The 17669-nt window shown below is 41.4% G+C and overlaps 1 protein-coding gene across 6 annotated transcripts in view; it reads right to left on the bottom strand.

Annotated features, from left to right (window-relative positions):
- Nucleotides 1-953: 953 nt before the first annotated feature.
- The window catches only part of KCTD1 (potassium channel tetramerization domain containing 1), a 101025-nt gene continuing 84309 nt past the window's right edge, over nt 954-17669 (bottom strand). For all 6 annotated transcript variants that reach the window (XM_066182240.1, XM_066182226.1, XM_066182245.1 and 3 more), the window contains exons 3-5: nt 8284-8428; nt 5935-6240; nt 954-3129 (exon numbers count right to left, since the gene is read on the bottom strand). In XM_066182240.1, the coding sequence (XP_066038337.1) occupies nt 2971-3129; nt 5935-6240; nt 8284-8428 (610 nt within the window). In that variant the 3' untranslated portion in view covers nt 954-2970. The remainder of the gene's footprint in view (nt 3130-5934; nt 6241-8283; nt 8429-17669) is intronic.

The following is a 17669-nucleotide window of genomic DNA, read 5'->3' as shown; positions in this document are numbered from 1 at the left end:
ATAAATTTAGATGCCAAAATTACTGGTTAGGAGTAACCAGAGACAAGCTGACAGTGATCTGGTCCTTCTTGGTTCCCCCACTCCTCCCACTTTCCTGGAGAAGTTTCTTATTTGTTGATCAGTTTTTCTAGTGAACATTTTAAAAACACATGCTTATAAACCTCAATGGCATACAGGACTAATCTCCTTTGCTCTCTAAAAATCTACAGCCAGTTTATTCCTTCATACATTTTTCATCAGCCATCACTTTGAATATTCATGACCTATTATTCCATGACCTTATCGCAACTGCAGAGATATTTAAATGCAGGGTCTCAGAGTGATTTTTGACTCCATCAACACAAGCAGGCTTGGTGAGAGGGTGACCAGTCAGTTGAAGATTTGGGAGGAGCACCGAGGTATCTTCAAGGTCATTGACTTGGACAGGTACATGCTGAGCAAACAAAACCATCAGCAGAGCCTAACCAGCTGGCTTTGGGAGCCACATGTTGGAAAGCATCAGAGGCAAAGCTCCTCATCTTCCACACTCTGCCTCTGCAGAGGCTGCAGACAGTGAGGGCCCTGCCAGCACTGGGGGGACACTTCTGGGGCTGCTGATGCTCCTGGCCCAGCAGGCTTGGGGTGCCTGCTCACCAAGGAGCAGGAAAAGGAGCTGCACCACCCCAGCTCCAGCCTGCACTGAAGCTTAAGCCCATATGCACAGATAGGGGCCAGCAGGGCAGGTCTGGATGTGGGCATACCTTTGGGCTGAACAGAGAGTGTAAACACATCCCCAGGGACATTGTGGAGGCCCCAGAAAGTGCAGCTCCACGCAGACGCACGAGAGGATTTATGCAGCAGTCTCTGAAGAATCACATCACCTCGCACCGGCAGCCATGTACTCTCAAACCCACGGGGACCAGCATCTTTTTGGACGCCACAAATTCGATCACTTCCAATGGTTTGAAGATCTGTTAAAAATATTTATTTCCCTGGATTTTAGCTTTCCAACTTCTATGCAGACTAACAACCAAATTGTGGGCAGTAAGAGCAAGCATTTGTTTATTTCGTAAGAGGACTTCTTGCTGTTAATTGAAAACAAGCATTTTCAATGAGGCAGCTGTTTCAGTACTGTGAATAGACAGATCAGCATCACATTGAAGATCTAATAACCCGCTAATGAACCTTAATTTTGAGCCCCCTCCCTCACCCATTTTCACATTTCAGTAATTCCAAACCACTGATATGTGCTGCCAGTTATTTAAAGATGTCCTCTGACATCTTTTAATAAAAACCAGAAAAAATGTAATTTGTTTTCTTTTAGTTAACAGACTATATTAAAAACCTTGTTACATGTATCTAACAGTTTCTTTTTTTCTTTTCTTAAATAAATAGCAAAGTGTCACCAACATGAATGGAACACCAGCACCATTGCGTTGATAGAAATTTCCGTACTAGGGTGAACACACAGTCATATTCTGTAACAGTGCATAAAAAAGAGACTTTGGAGGAAAGGTGGTGGTTGCTGGTGCATCAACCCGTGAGCAGTCTGTGCAGTGGCATCGGGATGTGGTGCCTCTGCAAAGTCTCACAGGCCTGGAGCTGGTGTCTGCAGAGGTGGCCTCAGTGAGACTCTGCACAAGAGCAGCTCGCGGGACATCTAACGCAGGATGTGGATTTACTGCCTGCTGCCAAGGGTAACACAAGGGGCTGGCCGTGTCACTCTCTAGGCAAAACAGCAATGGCTTGAAACGAGGGAAATGAGCAACCTGAAAATCAAACAGACTGACTAACACTCCGCAAGGCAAGGCCTTGGAGAGTCAAAGCTGCCAACTCCTTAATCAAGAGGGAATGATGCAAGGATTCACTGTTACACTGAAGGTTACAGAACCAGGTGTCATTTTTTGATGGGTTTCCCTGGGCTGAGCTGGTGTTATTTTCAGGTCTGACCAACAGCTTCTCTTCCAGCTGGGACAAAGCTTAAAAGGGACAGCACTGAAGGAACAGCAGCCATGTGCACCACACCAGAAGATCCCTCAACAGTCTCTGCTGCCTTTGACTCACTCCACCTTGTGCAGGCAGCACTGCCTGTCCACTGCCTTGCCCCTCTCCATGCTGGAGTGCAGTGCAAACCCACCTCTCTGCGTCTGTTGGCTTAAACCAGACCCTTGTTATTTTAAACAGGAGTTTATTGTATTTAATACATTATAAAATTTGAAAAAATTGTAGGAAAGCAGCAGATTCAAACCAGAGCATCTCTACCAAATATTAATTATTCTGGCCCCCTTTGAAAAACACAAAACAAAACAACAAAAAAACTCATTCAAAAGAAAAGTTAACCTTTCACATCTGTGAGGGCAGACAAAAAGTGTGCGACTTCTGTACAAACTACATTTAAAATTTCAGCTTTCCAATGCAATGGATGGTCGTCTCCTGAACACCTGCCCATCCACCTCTAAAAAAGACAGACATAAATCTCCATATGCAAATAAAGTTGAGTCAAGGTGTGTACACATTAAAAAGTGGATGGCTGTTTGGCAATGAAAATGGGTGAAGAGTAGTCCATGAATCCCCCCCTGGCAATGGCTTGTACACCGTTAAGTGGGCCCAGGAAGGGCCTAGGACACTTAATGGCCATCACAGCACCAACCTCATCTACCACATTTTGTCATTGCATTTCCTACCCTTTGACATATACATACATATATATATGTACAGACATACATATACATACATATTTTTTATGTGTGTGTGTGTGTTTTCTTTTATACCTTGAGGTGATTATTATTATCACTACTATTCCAAGTGTTCCCATATGAATTCAGGTGTGGTCTCTATATTTGATATAAATGTGTCTTTTATTCAATTTTAGTTCCAGGACTTGTTTGGAGTCCAAACTGCACATGAAATGTCCCCATTTTTTTTTCCTCTTTGTTTTCCTTTTTTTTTTTTTTTTTTTTTTTTTTTTTTGCATAAAGAAACATGTCCATTTTAGTCCAGAGGCTCTTGCTTTATTCGAATGACAGAGGGTGCACGAGATGTCCTTCTGAGTTCTCGTCTCAGTACGTATTCACTGAACTGGGAAGAGTCCACCCCACCTCCACATGAGCCAACAATCTCAAACCCTCTTTGCTGTAACCTCTCAAGTACCTGCAAAAAAGAGGAAACAAACACCAATGTATAAGTAAATAAACAGACTGTTAGCTGTCCAGTGATAATAACTGGTGTTTTCAAATGGATTCAGCTAGGGGGAAAAAAGTGGTTACACAGCTTAATTGTACTGGATTGATTTCTGCTGACTACGGCCACTGAGCAGTAAAAAAGAAAAAAAGAAAAAAAAAATTTTTTTTTTTTTAGTACTGCCAACAAATCCAGTCTTCTTCTGGCCACAGAAACATGACTAAAAAAGCACATTCTCTGCTTCATGGAATTTACAACACAAAAGGGCAAATACATGATTGCACAGCGTATGTGCAAACACCTCAATGAAATGGTGACAGTGTAGGTTTCAGAAAACCTACCATGGTATTTACCAGAGACATAAAACCCAACACTTTTGATACTTTTATCATCATCTTCACCTCTTCTGTGCTTCCTTTGAAGGAGACTTCCTGGGGTTTACCAGAGTCAGCCTGACAGACGCCAGGCCCAAGGAAGGGGCTGATGCTCCTGGACCCCAGAAGATGTGGGACCCTCTATTTAGCATGACCAGACCTCACAAGGGTTGTTCTGGAATCAGTTGCCTACCATGGCTTTCCCAGCTGTTTCACCAGTTGTCAATCTGGCTTGCATTCATGCTGGGACAACACTGGCAAGCAGAACAGCAGGAGGCTGCAAACGATTAGGGCAGGGGAAGAAGCAAGCCGAGGTTTAAAAATGCTTCAAAGAAGACATGCCACGTCTTTACATAAAATGCTTCAGGTTGGCAAACGTCTTTCCAAAGTACTTGAGCATGGCTAATTGCACAGCAGTCATATCAAAAAGGAAGGGGTAGGAAAAGAGACTTGGAAACAGTGATCAAAACACAGGTGATCTTTAGCTTTTAACAATATATGCCAAAATCGCCTGCCCCTGCCCAAATGTGTCAGTGCAAGCCACTACAAAACAGAAGAGGAGAACTGGGGTCCTGAGAAAAAATGTAGTGGAAGCAACTCTCGAAACTAGCTCAGCCCTGGACCGTCCATTTGGTCTGTACTTCACTCTTCAGGTCTATTGGTAGCCCTTGTCCTGTCTCCCATTTTTATTAGTACTGGGAGATGCTTATATCCTCCTGTTATCAATGTGGGATCATTACCTCTCTTGAAGCCTGTAAATATTTTGCCACTCTGACTCAGGTCTTTCACATAAGTAAATATGCTTTGTAATTCTAATTTGTGCAACAAAAATGTAAGCATCAGAATAAGTGGCAAAGTGCTGAAGGATACAACTGCCTTGATAACTATCATATGATGTAGCTAAGCAGCCAGCCTTGAAACTCCTTTTCAGTTGTACTCTGACATCTAAGGCTGTCCTAAATTTGCATTAATCTCTATGACAAAACAATTCTGATGCTTCAGCATGAGAATCAAGGCCAGCAAGAGACAACTGTCCAAGCATAGCATGGATTAGATAGGTATAGATAGGTCTATTTAGAACCCTGTGTTAAGTGCTAGCACAAGTGCAGTGCCTGGTCAGCCTTCAGTGTGTCCCAGTGCTCAGCTTGCTTCATCTGGAGAAAAAGAGGCTCAGGGGTGCTGAGAGGAGGCTGTACCAAGGTGGGTGTTAGGCTCTTCTACCAGGAAAGCAGCAACAGGTCAAGGGGAAATGGCCTCAAGATGCACCAGAGGACACTCAGTTTAGGTTGGACATCAGAAGGAATTTCTTCACTATGAGGATGATTAAGAATTGGAATGGATTACCCAGGGCAGTGGTGGAATCACTATCCTTGGAAATATTCAAGAAATAACTGGATGTGGCACTTAGTGCTGTGGTTTAGTTGACGTGGTGGTGTTTGATCAAAAGCTGAACTTGTTGATCTTGGAGATCTTTTCCAACCTTAACGACTGTGTGATTCTCTACCTGGACAGTGGGACCTGGCAGAGGAAAAGATGCCAAGCTCAGCTTTCAAGCCTGTTCTGTACAAGAACTGACTCACGAGCATACAGCATTTAGGAGGTGTGTTTAAACTGAACAGCATTGATTGTGCTATTGATGGTTCCACATGGGAAGTGCTGGGTACACAGGATGTGCTAACTAGGTGCAGGCAGGTGTCTGAGGTTGGTTTTAACCAACAAAGGATAAAAATGTAACACTAACACTGAAAGTTCATCATAATTATTCCAGGAATTACGGGCATTTGTCTCCCAGACATTTTCTTACCCATTTCATAACATCTACTGATTTTAGACATTGCTACATTGCATCATAGAATACTTTGGGTTGAAAGCAACATTTAAAGATCATCTAGTTCAACCCCTCTGCAAAGAGCAGGGACATCTTTAACTAAATCAGGCTGCTCAGAGCCCTGTCCAGCCTGACCCTTGAATATTTCCATGAATGGGGCATCCACCACCTCTCTGCACAACTTATTCCAGTGTTTCACCACCCTCACTGAAAATTTTTCCTCCTTTTATCTAGTAAAAGTCTACCCTGTTTTAGTTTACAGCATTATCCCTTTTCCTATCAATGGCAACAGGCCTCTACTATGCTATAAAAAAATCAGGAAAAAACACTGAAAGTGAAGGGTTTTGTCTATGACCACAGAAAATTCTAACACTACTGTGGTTTCTTTGCAAAGAGATTTGGTGATACGTGAATTAAATGGAGAAAGAGAACTCGACACACAGAAGTTAATGACTTGCTTAAAGCCTCCAGCTGATTCTGCTCACCAAAATGCTCCAGTGACATGGAACGGGGTCAGCCCACTGGTACCTGGCCAGCAGCTCCCTTTCTAAACTCGTGCATGTGACTTTGTACCTGAACTGAGTTGAGGTGACAGTATCCGTTCAGCGGAAATCGGATGACGTGCGTGGAGTCGTGGTTCCAGCCGGCGTTGACAGAGTTACACATCACATCCCCGATCTCTGGGAACACCTCCTCTATCAATGACTTATCTCCACTCAGTGTGATCCTCTCGCCGAGATCTGGGGCAACTCGCACCACCAGGCACTCGCAAGACTTGGAGAAGCGGCCACTCTCCCGGTCCTGTTTCCACCGTTCCATCTCTCCCAGCATGGGCTGAAGCTGGAAATACTTTGCTTCTTCATATAACAAGCTGTAGTCCTGAAAGACACATACATTACTGTGCACAGTTAAGAGAGGCATTGCTAACGTGGTGCTTAAGGTATACGGTTATTCAGGCCAATGCTGCTCTAGGTCTGGAGCCCTTCAGACAGAGCTCCTAATTACTGTGTAGGAAGGTGTAATAAAGTAACAGTGCAAGGAAAAAATAACCATCAGCCACTTGAAACACAATGCATATAGCAGCACTTGTAAATGTAGGGAAAGGCTATGCTTGCTCAACTCTCTTTTGCAAAAAAAAAAAATAATCAAAAAAAAAAAATCCCACTTTTCCCCATATTTCATCCCCACAGTGATGTCATATAATAATGATCTCATTGAACAGATGGAACAGAATTCAATCAGGATTCAGAAAATTCATCACTAGATCCACTGTGTCTTACAGCAATACTAGCAGGCATTGTAACAGGTATAAGAATGTAAATGAGGGAGCTTGCAATGGTTCTTAGTGTAAAATGATTCAGATATTTGCATAATGTTTGCACATATTAGTGCATTTTAAAAATTAAGTATTTTTTAATACTTCCCTATTTTGCCACTAGTATTGTTTACCACATCATCTCAAATGCCAGAGCAGAGGGAACGCATTTCTAGGCATAGCCACTGCAGAAGTAATTTAGAACTGATGATGTGGAGTCTGCCTACTGCCATTTTTTAAATTTAAAAAACATTTTTTAAAAAAATCTTGTTTTTCTAGGTGTAAGAGCATAAAACCATTTGGAAAGTATTTATACAGCGAAAAGAGATACATGAGAATTAGGGAAGAGAGAGAAACAGAATGACAAGAGAAGCCTGCTAACAGTTAATATCATCCTGAATTTGAACTAGAAACCAAATACTTGATGAGGACACCTAAACCATGGTAAAAATACTGCTTACACTTATTGCGTAACAAAAAAGTAATGTTATCTATGTATTTCTAAGAAACAAGAAATACTGTTCACTTTAATCACTATTTTTTTGTACACCTTAAAGCAGAACTGGGGAGGACAGCCCTTTGAACATCACAGTTGGGTGAACTTGCCAGGAGTTACATTTTTAATTTCAGCACAGCTACAGTATATTTATGTGTTTAAAAGGCTCTACATATGTAATTTCTTAATAATGCATGAAAGGTGGCTTTTCCTTTTTCTGTATTTCTGATTACCTGCAGGAGAAGTGCCGAGAGCAGCACAAAGCCATGCCAAGGCTTCAAAAGAAGGAAAAGATGCTTATCTGTTAGCTCCAAACTCCCACATTATTCAGGGAGATCTACCCTTGTCACGTATTGGAGCAGCAAGGATGTGTCTACAGCAAGTGATTCAAAGGTTGCTGAAATACAGACTCATACCTACTAGCAGATAAACATCACATGGATTCTGAAGCTCTGCCTCTGTAGGCTTTGTCTGACAGTGAACTACCACTAATTCAATTTTTTACTAAAAATAAAAAAGCAGGCTCTTTATTAAAGTTTAAATAATAAACATAGAACTATTCTTTCCTGACTTCTCTAAAACTCCAAAATTAAACTTGCAGTATGCGTTGAAGAGTCTGAGGGAGAAAAGATTCTACGACTTAATGCCCAAATATTACCATGTGTGCAGTTTATTTTGTCAATATTGTGATTCACACACCACTTTCTGAATTTCAGTGTGGGAATGGAAACTGAAGCTGCTGCAGTCACTGGGGAAGCATAAAAATGGATGAGAGGACAAGTAATCAGCAAAGCTCATGAGCAGTCAGCTGCAGATTGTAACATCACTTCTGTTTCCATGAGTATGGTACAATATTTAATTTCCCTAGGTCAAATCTGGCAAGGTTGCTGCATCACCACTATATCCAGGAGGGGAAAGTTTAATATTGATGCCACTCTAGGAAAGGAAGACACCACTTTAGCAACCCCACTCTTACTTTTGTCATGTAGCTAAAATCAAACACCATACCCTGCAAGTTCCCCTTGCCTATCCAGGGCTCTGTTTTGACTACACAATAGATACTTGCTTTACCAAGGTACATGGAAAACACCCAAGTCCCTTGAAATCTCACCTTGAAATCATCAGGAATGAGGAGTTTTGATGTCCTTAAGAAATTCAAGATATATCTGAACATCTGCCCATCTCTGTCGATGAAATAATGCTGCTTGAGACTGTCGAGGACAATGGGCTCCGTGCCATCGAAAAGCCGGCCAATTCTGGAGAGGAAACAAGAGACAAGGAGCAGAATCAGACCAAGCTCAGCTCAAGAGCTAGCTGTTCAAATTGCCCAGCGCTACAAAACCTTCTCATGCAAACTTCACTGAAGCAGCTCTGTGGCTTTGTTTCATTAGAAAAGGGCTGGTTTCTAACCACTGTGTAAGCCACATGTTTCCCAGCATGGCCTCATTAAGTTCCAAGCAGCACAGCTGGGGAGGTGGAAGGGAAGAAGCCAGGCCAGCAGCTCCTCCCACCCATCTCACTGTATCTGTATCTCATAAGATGACAACCCCTCAATTATTTTTGACTTTTGATAGTCCCCTTCAGGACAGCCCATCCCCTCTAGCTGCTCCAACGCCCTGGACTTGACTCATTCTGCTTTCCAGAGTATTGCATAGGGAACTTGATTTAGTTTGGAAACTACTGGGGAATAGTTTGGTTTGGTTCTTTGCTTGGTTTTCACTTGTTTTTTAAACCCAGGTCACTTTCTGGATACCATTTACTGCAACCAACACTAGGGCAGGCACAGCTGAGGAGAGGGGCAGCACACTGTGGTAATATAAAGATGGGGGGTACAGAGTTGATAACATTTCAGTGTGAGGTAATGCTTTAATGTAAAAGTTAAGTCCATGTGGCAAGAGTCAACCAGAACACTCTAATGATAAAGAAAAAGGTCTCAGTTTTTAGACACCACCCACTGACCACCAGAACCCTGCAGCCACCTAGAGACCCTCTGTTTGGCAACAGGTCTTGCAACATTTCTGGATGTGGGTCTCCCAAACCAACTTTAGTTAGAGCAATAGGAAGGGCTGAATACGCCAAACCAAACCCTCAGAGTTACACCAAATAAATGTTTTGTTTCTGCACTGGGGATTTGTGAAATACTCCTGAGTCACTGGTGGTTTCCCAATGAAATGAGCAGGAGTGACTGGCAGGTCTGATTTTATGAGCCTGTTCATATGTCTGTACGGTCAATGTGGAAGTACTTTTTGACAACAAAAAGTCATGGCACATTATTTTTGTTTTGGTTAAAAGCAGTGAATAACCAACAAGCCCCCACCAGCAGCAATTAAAAAAAAAAAAAAGCCACCAAATATTCAGAGGTGATCAGCCCTCCAGGCTGTACAAAGCACCCCAGGCTGAGAGATGCCCCAGCTGGCCAGCAGAAGGGGATGTCCAGAAGGCACTCAAGAGGTGAAAGACAGAAGTTGCTCCCAAAGAGGGGGAGGCAGCCGGGCTTGCAGCAGTGTCTCAGGGAACTGTAGAGGGGCAGGGCTCCAGGTGACCATTCACTGTGTTGCATCAACAGCCAACTATCCTCCCTTTGAAAATGGCACAGGCAACCCAAATTGAGTTTGGAATGCTGTCTGTGCCTGGAGCAGGTATATATATAAGTTGGGAACAGAATACAAATCTCATCTATAGTTCCTCACCAGCTGGGAAGAGACCAGGAAAGAAATAAAACTCCATTAACCCAAGATGGCCATTTACAAGTCTGTAATAAATGCCTGAATCAATTCAAGTTGCATGAAATCTGTAAAATATAAGGAATTAAATTTATTTTGCATCATGAGCAGGTACAGAACACTTTTTTTTCAAAGCCATCCCTTGAACTATTCAAGCTTTCTTCCTCAAAGACTTGTTACTGCCTGCCCTGCTGCTCAAAATTTAAGCTGCGACAGCCCACAGAACACAGGCTCCGGTTCACTGGGTGTATGAGCCACATTTTATGTCTAATATGGAAGTACTCAGCATTTAGAATTAATTTTCCCTTATACTCAAGCATGTCATCTTCAAATTTATCACGGAATTCACACACAAAACATGTATTTGGCCAAGTCAGTCATTACTGAAATGTATAATAGTAATTGGTTTCTGCAGCATTTTCCTAGTTCTAAATTACTTATATAATTACATATTTTAAACCTCTAGGCTTTTTGTCTGCATTTTATTAATTGTTTAGAGAAGAGCAAGATAGTATCAGAGGATGGAGCCTTCTGACAAAACCGTAATGCTGAGGAGGAGAGTGCTCAGCCACTGGGAGTGCTACCTGGGACCTGAATGGCTTTGGGAATGGGCTGGAAGTGTTAACAGAAAGATTTTGCTGCTCCCTTAGTGCTCTGCTGTTCTGCAGCAGCAACAGCAGCAGCAGCAGCAAAATCTCAGCAACTGCAAAGTCCCAATTCCCTCCTGACTCCTCTCCCAGGATCACTCTGCAGTACACAACTGCACTTTTGCATATCAAAACAGCATTGACTGTTGGGTAGACCCAATGGGTCTACCCACTGACATTGGGCAGACCCCCAGCAGAGACACTTCTGTAAAGAAAATCAAAACTTTTTTCCCTTTCAGATGGAATAATGTAGATTCCAGCTTCCTTCATATGGCCTTCAGGGAAAAACTTGAGATACTATGGGATCGAATCTGGTGACATGGTCCTGCTCCTAATCTGCATTTGCTACACCCATCAGGAGAGGAGACTGGGCTATGCCAGGATCTGGGGAACAACCAGCATCCTCACCTTCCAGCCTCACCAGAAACTCTTGGGCTCCCAGGGGGACAGTGGGAAGCACTCTCTCATGCCTCACTTGTCACCTCCTCTGTACAATACAATTTGATAACCATCCTCCCTGCCACCCATAGCTTTGCTGGCACTCCTGCTTGGTCTCACAATGGAATTATAGACACCAGTTTGCTGGCACAAGGAAGGACTAGTATGTCATTATAATTTCACTTCCCAAGAAAAGCTGAAAGATGGTTTTCCCCATCTCCTTCTTGACAATGTTGGCCGATGATTGGCAAAGACACCTTTCTTTTTTAAATGACAAATTTGTAACAGCTGAATGGAGTTTCAAGACAGGAAAGTGCTTTGAAGGAGGCTTGCAAAATTAGATGATAATTATATGCAGAATTAGCCAAATATCAAGGGTAAAGGATAAGAAACTGTAGTCCATTTACAAGAAAATGTGCTTCTGAAATATTTAATTAAAACTAACAGGCTGGAATTTTCCGTATATCAGGAAAATTAATGTCCCATGGGTTGAAAGTGTGACCTCCAATGGGTAATAATTAATGTCTGTGGCTTTAAGTATCATATTCCACTGGCAGAAATCGAATGCTTCAAGGGTTGAAAATATAACCATCGGAAAACCCTATTTCCATCAGAGAATTTTAAAGGACACAAACTAGGTATAGCTACAAGCCCTTGTTTACTGGAGAAAAAACAACAGGGAATGGAAAAGATCATCATTTTAATTCCATAAAATACTACAGGGATGGATCTTTCTTCCCACAGGTCAGCATGCCCATAACAGCATTTCAATACCAAAAAGCTAGCACATTGCTTACAGGATTTCTCAAATTCTTCAGAAAAAAGTCCTGCTTGTCAAGTACAAAAATATACTGTCTGCAGCAAAACTGTCTACATAGTGTGTTTATAGGCTTGCTCTCTCGTTGTATAAATACTTAAATATATTATTATAATACACATAAAGAGAAAAGACTTCACTTTAGGATATTCTGCCTCAGCTGGAAATGTGGGAAAGCAGCAATAATTAGAAACAAGATGGCCAGTACTAATTAAACAAGTCAACTATTGCAAAACCCTCTTAAGGCCAAGAAAAATGACAGAGTTCTGTAGATTGTTTTAATGGCTTCACTGGACAGAGCTAAAATTCTTCCTTTCTGTAATCAGAAGGATACAGGAAACATGGAAAAGCTGTATGGCTTGATGTTTGCAAACATGCAGAATATTATATCACTTTCAAACTAAGGTAGAAATAAACATTTTTCTTCTCTGAGAAAATACAGGTTTCCTATAATTGAATATATTCAGTATATAATTTCTCATATTAATGTCTTTTTCAGAGGACACTACAAACTCCAAACTAACTGGAAATCTTTTGCAATAAACTACTTTCAGCAGTTCTGAGCTGCCAGAGTTCCCTGCTCCCCATGTCTTTCACAGAACAACAAAAAGGGAGGGAAACTGGTGAGAAGTCCTTTCCTTAACCCATCAGAGGGGGCTGTGCAGCAGGAGGAGCATCAGTGATGCCCTGGAACCTGCAATCCCACACTAATGGCAAGGCAAGGAACTGCCTGGATTTCACGGAGGGCTGATATTCAGCAGCTAGCAAAGAGCAAAATACTCATGAAAACACATCTCTCTCCTTCCAATAATGAATCACATGACAAAGGAAATGTATTTTATTTGAAATCTTACTCATCTGGTTCGAGCCACTGCAGCAAAAGTGATTAGGAGTTTGGTCCTTAAAAGTTAAGTGCAAGTTTTATTATCACATCATTATATTTATGTGGCTAATGGGAATGCTTATTTAACACTCTGGAGTGTGTGGAGAGTGAGATGGAACAGGCTTTTACTTTTTTTTTTCTCTGCAACTTTTTAGTCTGAGCTGTCCTTATTAATTTCTTTTCATTTTCTTTTACTGAGTGCTCAAAGGCAATTTGCATGAGTCCATTATAAATTAGATCTGTTTAATGGTATGCTCATCTCATGGCTATTTAATTTTACTTCCTCGTATGTCTAAATTATATAATTTTGCACTGTTCCCTAGCAGCTAGTACAGTTGAAGAGGTGTCTATGCCAGTGAGAAACGTTATCCTACCCAAGTGGGGAATGATGAAGTTTCTATTCTTTTGTTTTTTTTTCAGAGAAGCACTTTTGACAGCATCAACATGCTTGTCTTTTTTGAATAACTCACCTCATTTGGATCCATAGAGACTGAACACCTTTATAACTCTGCATAACAAAAGTTGACTCATAAACATAACAGGATACATTTGCAATTTTTAGAACATATATTACAAAAACTGCATTTGAACCAAATACCCTGTTGTAATCTCTTGCTCTCCATGCTATTATAATTTGTTCTTATCTTTTTCTTCTTAGATTTAATTTAAGGTTATGTGTCCATAAGTCTCAGGAATTCCTTGGCACATACAGTTCCTACATTATGAGAAGATGCATGAATACAAATAATTATAAAGCAAAGGTAACGGGAAAAATGTATTAAAACCTAAAAGCTCATGAAACCTTCTGTAGAAAAAGTATTTATATAGGAGCCAAAATGACAGAGAAGAAGAATGTACAGGAAGAAGTATTAAAACACCAGTTCTTATGAGATTTAAAAAAAAAATGTTACATGGCAATTTAAAGAATAGATAAATGCCAAATACTGAGTAAAAGGATGTCAAACCTTTGTGGAAATATTTGCTAAAGATTAAGGAACTGAATCATTTACATGGAGAAGATTTCAAACATCTTAAGATTGTTACTTCAGCATGACAATAAAAGAAAAGGTAGGAGCAAGCTCAGAGGGCTCATAAAGGATTTAGAAGGAAGTGAGATAGACAAAAAGTGGTGGATAATCTTAAAGGCAGAGCAAAGCATGTGAGGAGCAGATGGGAAGGATCTGAAATGATGAGTGACATGGTATCATCAGGGAATGCACCAGAGACAAAAAACAAAACAAAACAAAACAAAAAAAAAACCCCCAAAAAACCAAAACCCCACCACCTAAGAAAAAAGAGAGAAACATGGGATTTGCTACAACCTGCCTGATCAGAGGCAGCATCAGGAGTAGAGATGAAAGCACATCAGACATATTACAAAATGAACTAATAGTTGTTGGATCTAATCCAGATGGACAAACTGACACATTAACTGGAAAAGTATAAATTGCACAACATGGTGTAGTCATGTTGCAGGAATGCTACTGACACGAGAGCAAACTACGTCTTTCTACGCCACAGATGAGCGTGGAGAATGAGAGACACGTATGGAAATGACAGCGGAACAAACGTGGATACATGGGTCACAGGGAACACAGAGGTGGATTAAAACATGGATGGCCAAGGCTCCACAAGTCAGTAGAAGCACCCTAACCTCTGTCTGCCAAAAAAGGAAGTTTTCCAAAATAAAACCCGTATTTTCCCTGCTAAGGAGGTGACCTAGCTGCCTAGGAGTTTCACCCAGAACTAATGATTACACCATGAAACAGAGCTAATACAGCAACTCCCCTGGTGTACAGAACATACTGGTTGACAGTCAGTCACCCTGGTGGGTGTAGGTTGCCCGAATGTTCAACAGAAGCCAGTCCAAAAATGTAGTCTCTGTCACAGCCTTCTCTTGGGATGTGTTCAAACCCCCATTCCCAAACTCAGGACCATCATCTACCCAGACACAACTGGCCCTTGCATAAATGCTGACATTTTAGAACAGAAAGGAGTAAATAGTTGGGATGGGATGTTGAGAGCTATTGACTCATGACCAGAGAACAGTATATGCAGGTAGATGGAAACCATCTCCCACATTGCAAGACGGCAACAAGGGTGAGGCCAGGAGAGCACTACCCCCAACCGTGGATGGGCCAGGGAGTTTCTGTTTACCATATTCCTTCTCCCTCTGCTATGGTGTACCAGGGAGATGCAGACTGATAAGAGGAACAGGCTGAAACCCTAATCTGCATTTTTTCACACAAGGCTAGGCAGGTAAGTGTTTTAAAAGCAATTTCAATACCGTGTCAGCCAAACCTCCTGAATCTTCAGGTTGCATTACAGGCTTCAGATGTGGCTGAGAGAGGCCTATCCTCTGCTCACCAGCTGTTGTCTCAACCCAAACCAGGATCTTTACCCCACAAACCCCATCACTTTTCAGAAAGTGAGGTTCCTCCATCTGACAGACACTGAAGTCGCTGACACTTCCCAAAACATGTATGGGCCGTTCATGTAAGAGCTGAACTTGATGATCCTTGTGGATTCCTTCCAACTCAGAATATTCTGTGACTGAATACATCCTTGATCCACATAGTTTTTGCCTGTCTTCAGATACCAAACACACCTTCAAGCTCTTTTGATACTATTCAGATTTGTCTCCAGAAAACCTAAGCCTTGCAATCCCCAAATAGATGCTTCTTCAGCCAAACCACTGTCTTCAGACCTGTGCCACAGCCCCTCTCTTCCTCTAGGACTCTGGGACACCTCTGGGACCAGCCAGCACCCTGAGTGACCCACCTGCCGACTCATGGAGACTCAGATCAGGGCAGGAGGCTGCAGACACCTGCCATCATCCCTCTCATCACAAGGGGCAATTTGCTGTAGGTATTTTTGAGGATATCAGTCAATAAGGAACTACACACATGGCCTTCCCTGCACAGCCATGGGTCCATAGCCACAGCTTGACCACAAAGATTTTAGTCTTTTAAAATGCCATGCCTACTCTTCTTTCTTTTCAGGCTTGTGCACGCACTGGATATACTGAAGAACAGTCTGCAAGCCTTTAAGCCCCACATCTCCTACAGTGTTTGGTATTTTGCAAATAAGTCCTTAAAAACTTTCTAGTTTTCCAGAGCATATCAAAACCACTTTTCCTGAAATCACTTAAACCAATGAAATGTTAAATCAATTATTCATGCAAATACTTTTGCCATCTCTGTTTTTTGTAACCAAGTTTTCTTGGCAATGATAACATTTCACAGAAAAATTAACAAATACTCTCTTTGCTTGCCAAGATGATTTTACTAAGCTTGAATCCGATTTCATTGAGGTATGTTATTTGTTTTATCTTGAGGGAAGCTGCCTATTAAGTTAGTAGCAACCGTGTCCTTTTGCTTATGATATGGTTATTACTGAGCTATCAGGAGTACCTTTAAGTTATTAGGGTGCAATGGCAAATTAAGTACTTTGCGTCATAATTAGCTAATAACTTTTGAATTCTATTTTAATCATGTTTAAGATGGTCAGGTTGGCTGTGAGTACAGATAATGGAGGACAGGAGCAGAACAGGAGTGTTTATCATTCAATACCAAAAGCCAGAAAGTAGGTAAACCAGTGGATGCACAACATCCCAAAGGCCATGATAATCTATATATTCAGAACACTGAACTCCTTCACAGGCAGCAAAGTAAAAAAGTGGAACTTGTGTCTTAGGATCACATTTAAGTAAAAAGCAAAAATATATCAGTTTCAGCTCAGCCTCCTTTGAGCCTGTGAAATTTTATTATTTTTTTTTAAACAAAAAGATTGTTAACAATACCCATCTTCAAATCCCTGTTGATAAACCTGTTCATGCAGATTCCACAATGAGAGGACCGTTAAAGCAGCTTGGAAAAAATACCAAAGCCATTTCCCTTTCAAAACTCATGACGTTCAAGAAAAACCAAACAACCAACAAAAAACCTTCTCAGAATGGGGGAAATCCTTTGATGTACTCCTTTGCACATCAAGTTTGCCCCTCATCTTGCATGAATTTCATTCAAACCACTATTAGCTCTCAGTATTTCCTCTGTATCCTTGAGAAGACTCGGCATCAAAATTTCACATACGAATCACTGGAAATCAGGAAACATTCTGAGATTCTCCACGAAATGCCTTACAAAAGTAGCAGCAAAACAAATTCTGCATCCAAACCCAATAGAGATCCCACTACAGCATGTTATGCTTTGTGGAAGCTCTAAGGTGTAGCTAATTCTGCCCCTTTCTAGGATGTTACTTTCAGAACCTGGCATCACACTCACATGCCTGAAACCTCTTTCCTTATAAATCACCAACACGGCAATGAAACCATAATGAATTAAGCTTTCCAAGATCTTCACAACTTTGACAACTTAGCCAGAAATCACATCTATGTTGTTTTCTTAACTGCTGCCTTTTCTAAGAGAAAGGACGACATATTTCCATAGGCAGGACAAGAACATACTTGCCCTTCCCTTTGCAAGAGTTGCAAAAGTTCCTCCTGCATTGCAGCCCATAAAGGCAGGAGACTGCACAATTAACTTCTATGTGCTCTGTGGGGGATTCCAGAGGAAGTGCTTCCTGAGAGAGAGAAAGAGGCCACAACTACATTCAAACCTAAGCAAAAACTTCTTATTAATGAATAAAATTCAGAGAGACAAAGCACTTCTAAAACTTTTAGATGTTAACTATGTATGTGCCCATGTCCCCAGAAAACACCACCTTCCAGAGCCCTGAATGAAGTATTCCCAAACATCCCACTTTCAATAAATGCCCATGAATGTCACATACAAACTTTGTAACATCCTTCTTAAGTGCAGTTCATACAGAGGACAACAATTTGCTGCTGTTAGCTTGTGCAGCTAAAGCCTGTAAAACAGATTACCAGGTCTCAGTCCTCCTGCTGAACTTAGGCTTGGACTGTCAGAAGACAAATTTGCCAGGGAAGGTGGAAAAGATGTTCAGTTGCTTTTTGAAATCCATACACAA

This window comes from Chamaea fasciata, unplaced genomic scaffold (genome assembly GCF_029207755.1).
Source record: "Chamaea fasciata isolate MVZ Bird 193981 ecotype frontalis unplaced genomic scaffold, bChaFas1.0.hap1 SCAF_1, whole genome shotgun sequence".
Classification (NCBI taxonomy): domain Eukaryota; kingdom Metazoa; phylum Chordata; class Aves; order Passeriformes; family Sylviidae; genus Chamaea; species Chamaea fasciata.
The sequence above is the reverse complement of the archived record's forward strand: the minus strand, read 5'-3'. Positions and strand labels throughout refer to the sequence as shown.